We start from the raw sequence: 9,245 nt of genomic DNA on the forward strand, positions 1-9,245 counted from the left end.
TTAATTAGTTATTTGATAAAATATTTAATTATTTTATATTATAAATTAATAAAAAATTAAATTTATTATATTAAAAGTTAAATTTAAAAAAAGAAAAAAGAAAAAAGAAAATAATAACTTAGCTACTATTGAGATATGCTCTTGTTAGCAGCTAAGCTACTCTTTTAACGTGTGTATATATCAACAATTAAAAATTTTTGGAACGGAAGTGGGGATTGAGTGCGAAATCATCTCCGATCGGAAACCCATACTTAATCAAATAAAGAATTCTACATTTCAATCGGGTCAAGGACCTAATCCACCGAAAATTTAGCCATCCCTAGGCGGGATGGACATCTCTAGAATTAACCTAAACGTGGTTTTGTGCAAGGATACAATAATCTGTGGGCTTGACTTTGGCTGTCCGGTCGTCTACTTCGGCCCATAGCATAAATACTTTCTTTGATCAAAATCTTCGGCGACTACCTGCTATTTTCACTTCCTATGTTCCCGTCTCAGCCAGCAGCTTTCTCTGTACCCGTATACCATTTTGCTTCTTCTACTAAACCCCTTATATTTGCTGTAGTTTCAGTCTGGTTTTGATTGGTTGTGGTGTTGAGACTCATGGATATTAAGCTTTTGTCATTTCCGGCCGATACCCCTCCACTCTCCGTCATTGTGGCCGCCAAACTTGCTCGCTTCACAATTCCTGTAGATTCTTCTCTTCCTTCTGCATCCGCTCCTACATTTCTCTTCACTAACGGGTATAATCAGATCCCCCCCTCTCTCTTCTCTATGTTTATTTTATTTTGTTTAACTTCGCCTATTTTATGAAAATTCAGCGCTAATAGGTTAAGAGCAGAACTTTTATTTTATCCAAAATTTATCTGGTACCTTGCATCATGATCTAACTGCTATATGGGTTACCTTTTACTTTTTAGTTTCAGAGACATGGTGCTATTAAAAGTTTATTTCTGCATAAATCTTATAATGGCTAGTTGAACTTGATTGTTCCATAAAATAGAAACAGGAAGGGAAAGAAGACGTTACAATCATTGATATGTGTACAGGGTCTATTTAGCAAATTTATGATATTGACTACGGCATTAACTAATCTTCTGTGGTTTAGTTATATTTTGTCAGAATCAGCATACAAGTTTAAGCTTAAAGTTTTTCATACTGGTTATTAGAGGATAAAATATAGATAAAGTTTGGGACAATCGGACCCTCACATATCTCCATACTAGTATGATTATGTCCTGGACATAATCCCTCGTGGTCTTATTTTTGGATTCATCTAAAAAGTCCTATACTGATGGAGATATTGTCTCTCACTTATATACCCATGATCTTTTCTTATCTAATTGATGTGGGACTTTGACACATTCTTAACAGATATTTATACCTATTTGTGAATTTTTACATTGTCTTCTATTAATTACTTTCTCTACATTTAACTTCAAATCCAGGTCAATTATAACTATTCTCATTTTATATACTCCGTATAATCCATTGGGATCAGAGGGGAGCCTCTACCTTTGCTGATTATTATCTTCTCATCTTTCAAATTTAACAACTTTTAGAACATGAAATTATCTTCCGGGCTTTTATAATATTGTTGGGGAAATGATATATATAAATTGAATACACTAGCAAACTGATTACACATCAACTAGATACAATACACAACACACTGTATACAATAATAAAGTTCAAACCCAAAAGAAAGTCAAATAATATAACAAGGCTTATGGATTGATATAACTAAGAACCTCAAAATATTGTGGAGATGTTAATAGGTAATAGGTAGTTGATGCACGTTTATGATAAGCGTTGTCTGAAGACAATTATTCGCTCTGCACGGACTGCAAGCAGACTACAACAATCGTCTCAATAGGATACAATGACTAACTCCGGTAGGACTGCAACCTTGAACTACTCGGATCTGACAGAACTCTTAGATATTTGCTCTTAACTCAACTCAAGATTAAAAAAAAGAAAAAAGAAATGAGAGAACTCTTCAATTTGAAGTTGAATACTACTTATGATGAAACAAATTACTATTTATAAGCCAGCAACTTAGTAACTCTCCAAAATAAAAAATCAAATTAAACAAATTCAAAATTGAAACATTTGTCAAATTTAATTCAATTGAGTTGTTACTTGACCAAAATCAAACATAACTCATTCAAATTGAAGAGACTACAAATTTAACTTTCATATATGTTAAATTTGTACATGAAACACCATCTAACTTGAAGTTTCAATCTAATTTGAAAGTTTCTAACCATGAATTTAATCTACATAAAATATGTTTTAATATTCAAATGTTTCACTTTCTTTCACTATAGATATCCAACAAATATTACATCTTCTCTAACTTAAATTTATAAATGGGCCACTAATGTACTACAATTTTTGGATAATCACTTTAATGATGAGTACATTGTTATGCCTTGACATCCATCAGTGCTTTATTGGACGTCTTATCAAAACCATGGGGAGATGCTTCATTTGTTGTCATTGTTTACTCTCTCTCTCTCTCTCTCTAGTTGGAATTTGACTTTTGCTAAGGCAAGATTAGTGATTGTTTTGAATCTGGCTTGCAAACCCTTTGATCCAATTGTAAATCATTTTCATTAAACTATTATCTCTGGAGGCTTGCATTACACTCTTGTTGTTTAAACTTCAAAAGGAATTTTACTCTCCATTTTGTTATGAATCAGCGAAAAGAATATGCAATAGACTGTTTCTCGATGCTTAAGTCAACTCAATCTGTTGTAGGTCGAAGTTGCATGGAACATCTGTGCTTCTACGTTATATTGGTCGAGTCACCAACATTCCTAATTTTTATGGACAGAATGCATATGAGTCCAGTCAGGTAAGCTGAAAAATATATTTAATAACACGATCTAAATGTTTATTCTGAGGTATGGCTTGTTATTTATTTATTTTCATGATTTTTCATAGGCTAATTTCTAATCATTGAACTTCTCTCATGTCAATGCATGAATTTTAACCCAGATTGATGAATGGCTAGAGTATGCTCCTATCCTTTCGTCTGGTTCTGCATTTGAGAATGCATGTAGTTATGTTGATAAGTACTTGGAAAGACGCACATTTCTCGTTAGCCATTCTTTGTCACTTGCAGATGTAGCTGTTTGGGCTGGTTTGGCAGGTATTTTTTTAATAAAGGAAATAAACTCTTCTGCTTTGCCATCCACGTTGGTAGCTACCATTGGTTCATTGTCTCTCATAATTTTTGTCTGCATCACCATGCCTATCTTGAGAGAGAGAGATGCCATGTTGTGTTTATTAAGTTAATGATAACGTTCCTTGTTTTTAGCCCACATGCCCACTTACACAGACACAACCACACACAAACGCTTAATATGTAGAGTTAGAGAGAGTTGGCTTATTGATACTATGAAATTGTGTTCTTTACAGGAACTGGGCAACGGTGGGAAAGCTTGAGAAAGTCAAAGAAGTACCTGAATCTTCAACGATGGTTTAATTCACTCTTAGTTGAATATTCTAATGACTTGGATGATGTCTTAACTACATATGTCGGCAAAAAGGGTGGAAAGTCTTCAGGAGCTAAATTGAAGGATATACAGGGTCTCATTCAAAAGACAAATAGTGTCAACCAGGACACTTCTGATAAGGGAAAACCGGGAAGCAAATCTACCTTTGAAGTTGATCTTCCAAATGTAGAGATTGGGAAAGTGCGTTTGCGTTTTGCACCTGAGCCTAGTGGATATCTTCACATTGGGCACTCAAAAGCAGCATTGTTGAATCAGTATTTTGCCCAAAGGTACAATGGTGAAGTAATTATCAGGTTTGATGATACAAATCCTGCTAAAGAAAGCAATGAGTTTGTTGAAAATCTTTTGAAAGACATTGAGACGTTGGGTATAAAGTATGAAACTGTCACATATACGTCAGATTACTTCCCTCAATTAATGGAAATGGCTGAAAACTTAATTCATCAGGGTAAAGCATATGTTGATGATACTCCACGTGAGCAGATGCAGAAAGAACGAATGGAAGGGATTGAATCAAAAAGTAGAAGTAATAGTCCTGAAGAGAATCTAAGATTATGGAAGGAGATGATATTGGGAACTGAGCAGGGTTTACTTTGTTGTCTTCGCGGAAAACTTGATATGCAAGACCCTAATAAATCTCTTCGAGATCCAGTGTATTATCGTTGTAATCCAATTCCCCATCATCGGATTGGTTCCAAGTATAAGATATACCCAACTTATGATTTTGCCTGTCCATTTGTTGATTCTATTGAAGGCATTACACATGCACTTCGGTCTAGCGAATACCATGACCGCAATGCACAATACTACCGAATCCAGGAAGATATGGGTCTAAGAAAGGTTCATATATACGAATTTAGCCGGTTGAACATGGTGTATACTCTTCTCAGCAAGCGTAAGCTTTTGTGGTTTGTTCAACATGGTAAGGTTGATGGGTGGGATGATCCTCGTTTTCCAACAGTTCAGGGGATTGTTCGAAGAGGTTTAAAAGTTGAAGCTTTAATTCAATTCATCCTTGAACAGGTTCGACAATTTTGATTACATTACAAATAAAATCATTTAGTTGGTGTTTATTCAAAAGTCAGTGATAAATCTTACTCTAATAGCACCAAAGCTGGTATGCACATGCAATAGTTGTCCTCCCAAAAGGATTTTTCTTTTGTCATAGCGGTGGATGCTATAAATTTATAATTAAACATTTGATCTTCAGTTCTATAGAATATCAAAGTATTTTATGATGATCCTTGTGTACTGCATCTGTTATTTGTATATTTCAAATGATATCTCATGCTCTTTTCCTTTTTTAGTTGGGAAACTAGGACTATGACATGCATCTTTATGGGTTTTTTTTTTTTTTTTTTTTTTTTTTTTTTTTAATTTAAATTTATTTAATTATTATTATTATTTTTTTTAAATTTTATTTTATTTCAGGGGGCCTCAAAAAATCTCAACCTTATGGAATGGGATAAACTATGGACCATTAATAAAAAGATTATTGATCCTGTGTGTCCTAGACATACTGCTGTTATAGAAGAACGACGTGTGTTATTTACCCTTGATAATGGTCCAGAGACTCCATTTATTCGAATAATACCAAAGCATAAAAAATACGAAGGTGCTGGTGAAAAATCTTCCACTTTCACAAAGAGGATATGGATTGACCAAGTGGATGCACAATGTATCAAGGTAGATGAAGAAATCACCTTAATGGACTGGGGTAATGCGATAGTGAAAGGCATCGAGAAGGATCAAGATGGATTTGTCACACAGTTGTCAGGAATTTTGCATCCCGAAGGTTCTGTGAAGACCACAAAGTTGAAGGCCACCTGGTTGCCTGATATAGACGAACTAGTCACCCTCTCACTTATGGAGTATGATTATTTAATCACAAAAAAGAAGGTATGGACTTTTAATATGTGATTTTTTTAATGGTAAATGATGTTAGTCTGTTACTTTGGTTGATTGTGATATTATATTTTCTTTCCCGTTGATTTTGAAGCTCTGAAGGAGAGATGTGGCTTAAAATCAAAGTTCAAAACTATGCATACTAACATCAGTGTATTTGCATTGAGATTTTTGTGTTTCTCTTTGTCTTCTATTTTTAAAAGCCAGATTGCAATGTGCATCACTTAGCTTCTTTAGTGAGTAGGTTGAATCATATTTACATGCAAGTGGGTAAGCCAGTTTGTCAATGTCTGGATGATGTTCAGTTCTAAAGCAAAAGGCGGTTTGGGTGTTCTAAAGATTTATGAAATTAGATGTTAATTTGAGCTATGTTACATGGGTTAAAAGTTGTTGGTACAACCTCTTCATACGATGGATATGCATATGTATTGTTTGTCCCTTGTAACTTGTGGGTTGCGGTTTTGTTGCTTATTCTTATCTTCTTAGGAAAGTGGTTATTAGAAATTATGAACTTTAGCCTCATTTAAACTGCTATTACAGCTCGAAGAAGGAGAGGATTTTCTTGATGTGTTAAATCCATGCACAAAAAAGGAGACTGTTGCTGTTGGGGATTCAAACATGCGAAATATAAAGCGTGGAGACATATTGCAGTTAGAGAGGAAGGGGTATTTCAGATGTGATGTTCCATATGTCAGGCCATCGAAACCGATAGTCCTAATTGCAATCCCAGATGGCAGGCAACAATCTTGTTTGAAGTAAAATCTCTTTAGCAATTGAACAGGGTTTATCTTGAAGTTCCCCTGGCCTAAAATTAATTATGAGGATGTACTTTTGTCGGACGATCTTACTTGATTGATATGCATAACTTTTTCTTTTTATTTTTTTTTGAAAGATGTGTACCTATATCCTTGATTGATATGCAATTCCGGCATGCTCTTTTTCTCAGAAAATGTTTACTTAGTTAGCTCAGGTGTTTGGGATTTTGAGTAGAACATAATATATATCAAATAAACAATGATATTTTTAGGATTAGTACAATGATGAATATGAAAGAAACATGCATTTGAAGTAGGATATTTGTGTATGTATGTTGATGTTGGGTCAAACTATATGCGTAAAAGAAGCATTTGTTTTACTTTTTGGGGGCAAAGCGAGACTTGATTTTCTCTACTTCTTTGGTTCCAACTTGGAAAGCTTTGGTGAGTACGTTATCCGGCACTGAAGGAGTTGCTGCAAATAGAGTGGCAGCAATAGACTGAGTTCCTGGTAATTGGCTGTTGAATGCTGCAATCACTGCAGCAGCGTCCTTCCCATTGTTCTTTTGGAAGTGCACCAGTCCCTTTGGGAAAACAAATATTTCTCCCTTCTTGATGGACTTGGATATCAGCACATTGGCTGTAGTTATAAAGCCAACGTCTAGCTTGCCTTCGAGAACAAACACTATCTCGGTGGCACGTGGGTGTGTGTGGGGTGGATTGAGGCCACCAGGGGCGTAGTCAATGCGTGCGAGGGACACTCCTAAAGTGTTGAGGCCTTGGATTTTTTGTACATTGGCTCCGGTGACCACTGCACCTGATGTAGTGTTGGTGAGGCCTGGGCTGGCAAGTCCATTGAAGAAGAAGTCGGTGGCAGATATGTTTGTTTTGCATGCAAATCCGTTCACTTTAATCCCTACCAAAATCAGTCACTTAGACTAAACATCATAAGGTGAAGAAATGGAGAGGGAGTAAAAGTTGGAAATACCGGAAGCGAGATCCGCAACACAAATATCTTGAAGCAAGTCAAAGTCTGCAGTAGAAATTGCGAGAATGAGAGCAAAGGTGAGGAGAGAAATGGGAGCCATGGAGGCCATGGATTATTGTTTGGTTGGTGGGATGGGTGATAAAGAAGAGGCAAATGAAGGTGGTTATATAATGAATATTAACAATGTAGATGTTAACCACCAAACATTCCAGGCCTTTAACCTAAAGCAAATTGTTTTAAGAGTGAAGGAAAATTCAATCTGAAAAAAATGGTATAGCTACCCATGGTCCCATGATGCTAATTTCCTTACATCTTACCAGTCATTTTATTTCTTTACTTACAATACATATCCATGGCCTTCTTTCCTTCTCTATAAACTAATTTATGCTTAACAAACAAACCACTACAAAATCTTTTCTTAAACAGAAACTAAAATTCCCTCTCTTCAACAAAATTTCACAAACTCATTTTCCTTGGTGTTCCTCTAAATTCTTGATCGTTATTACATCAACCGGTTCAGAGTGAGGGAGTATATGACTAAATTTAAATAGTCCTTTTTTTAGAAGAAGAAATTTAAACAATTTAAGAGGGAGAATTTTCATATAAAAAGGGATGTTTTCAAATATAGGAAAATGAACAAAAATATTTATAAATAATAACAAAATATCACATACTATTAGTTGTAAATATTTTTAGCAATTTTGTCGTTTAAAATAATTTTTCTATAAAAATAGTCAAACATATATTGAGAAATTAATTGAGACATAAAATGGGCTAAAATACCCTTCCTGCCAAATCTCATAAACAAATCTCTTGAAGGATAATTAAAAATAATTCAAAACGACAAAATGGAAAAAACTAAATCTCGCCCCCTAAATTTATGGAATAAATGGGGGAAAAAACACAATCAAAAGAAAACTTAGAAAACTTGAAATCAAACACACAATACCTTTACTCAAAAATTTTGTTTGTTTTTTCTGGTTAAAGAATTGCCCATTTCATCTTGTCCCCCTCCTTTCTCTCTCCCGCTCTATCTTCTTGAGTCACATCCGTTTTTTTAGAATATAGATAATCGAAATCTTAGATGTCCGAGATTATAGATATACGAAATTATATATGTCCAACATCTCTAGATTATCATGTTTGTTTTGTAAGAATATTTTTACAGATATTTGAGAATATTTTGATGATTGTGTTTGTTTTGTAGGATTTCTACCTAGAATATCTTAAATTTACGTAATGTTCCAAGAATGTCGACCTTTTTTTAATCAATTTATAATTAAATTGAACTTATATAATATATTTGTTTTTATCATTTTGTTTTTTTTTTAAATTAATACAATTTATATTATTTTCAGGAAATTTTCAAAAATAGAAAAATAAGAAAAATAAGGAAACTGTTTACACAGAATAGTAAAATTTAATTATTTTATACTTTTATTAGTGTTTATTATTGATAAACACTAATAGATTTTTATCAGTCTCTCTCGATAGACTTCTATCAGTTTCTATTACTCATAGACGCTGATAGAAGTCTATCAGTATCTATCCGTGTTTTTTTGCTATTTCTGTCAATAGTTTGATATTTTTTCTATATATCAATTTTTTTTTTCTTATTTTTAGATGTTATCTTTCTCAACAAAATAATATATCATGGTTTAATTTTTTTTTTTATAAAATAAATATTAATTTAAATTTAAATGTGAGCATCTTGCTAAAAGAAATAAGAATTACGATATAACAAAAAAAAAGTATATATGATTGACAATATTTATTTTGTTTATATAATGCAAATGAAGATTACTATATATTTGTAAAATAAAAGAAATGACAAAAATGTAAAATGAGATGTTCTCAACTTAGGAATTTGAAAAATCTACATTTTAGAAGGATATCCAATCCAAAACTCTTGAAAATTGTTAATACTGCAAAGGAAATAAGGTAATCCAATTGTCACTATATGAGAATCTAGGATACTTGCGAAACAAACGGCTCCGAAAACCCTTTTACAGTCTCATTATACACATTAACTGTACCTTTTAGCAATATAATGTAGTAAAAAGACCATCGGAC

At 33.6% G+C, this 9,245-nt stretch overlaps 2 protein-coding genes across 3 annotated transcripts; one reads left to right on the forward strand and one right to left on the reverse strand.

Moving 5' to 3' along the window:
- Positions 1-225: 225 nt before the first annotated feature.
- On the forward strand, positions 226-6,320 carry LOC120071020 (glutamate--tRNA ligase, cytoplasmic). Its single transcript, XM_039023005.1, has 6 exons — positions 226-743; positions 2,764-2,860; positions 3,004-3,157; positions 3,427-4,547; positions 4,956-5,423; positions 5,970-6,320. The coding sequence occupies exons 1-6, from the start codon at positions 604-606 to the stop codon at positions 6,186-6,188; spliced, it is 2,199 nt and encodes a 732-aa protein (XP_038878933.1). The 5' UTR covers positions 226-603; the 3' UTR covers positions 6,189-6,320.
- A 108-nt stretch (positions 6,321-6,428) lies between these two features.
- On the reverse strand, positions 6,429-7,466 carry LOC120071021 (germin-like protein 5-1). Of its 2 annotated transcripts, none has more exons than XM_039023007.1 (2): positions 7,173-7,466; positions 6,429-7,091 (listed from the first exon to the last, which is right to left on the reverse strand). In XM_039023007.1, exons 1-2 carry the CDS (start codon positions 7,279-7,281, stop codon positions 6,562-6,564), a joined length of 639 nt encoding a protein of 212 aa, XP_038878935.1. In that variant the 5' UTR covers positions 7,282-7,466; the 3' UTR covers positions 6,429-6,561. The 2 variants fall into 2 exon arrangements, with proteins under 2 accessions (XP_038878935.1, XP_038878934.1); XM_039023006.1 differs by having other exon boundaries at positions 6,429-7,100; positions 7,173-7,454.
- Between the last annotated feature and the right edge of the window lie 1,779 nt (positions 7,467-9,245).

This window comes from Benincasa hispida, chromosome 2 (assembly GCF_009727055.1).
Source record: "Benincasa hispida cultivar B227 chromosome 2, ASM972705v1, whole genome shotgun sequence".
NCBI classification, from domain to species: Eukaryota; Viridiplantae; Streptophyta; class Magnoliopsida; order Cucurbitales; family Cucurbitaceae; genus Benincasa; species Benincasa hispida.

Coding starts and splice junctions, on each gene's coding strand:
- LOC120071020 (XM_039023005.1), top strand. CDS start 604: ATGGATATTAAGCTTTTGTCATTTCCGGCCGATACCCCTCCACTCTCC. Junction 2,861..3,003: donor ATGCATATGAGTCCAGTCAG/GTAAGCTGAAAA, acceptor ATTTTAACCCAG/ATTGATGAATGGCTAGAGTA. Junction 5,424..5,969: donor ATTTAATCACAAAAAAGAAG/GTATGGACTTTT, acceptor CTGCTATTACAG/CTCGAAGAAGGAGAGGATTT.
- LOC120071021 (XM_039023006.1), bottom strand. CDS start 7,281: ATGGCCTCCATGGCTCCCATTTCTCTCCTCACCTTTGCTCTCATTCTC. Junction 7,101..7,172: donor TGTTGCGGATCTCGCTTCCG/GTATTTCCAACT, acceptor TGATTTTGGTAG/GGATTAAAGTGAACGGATTT.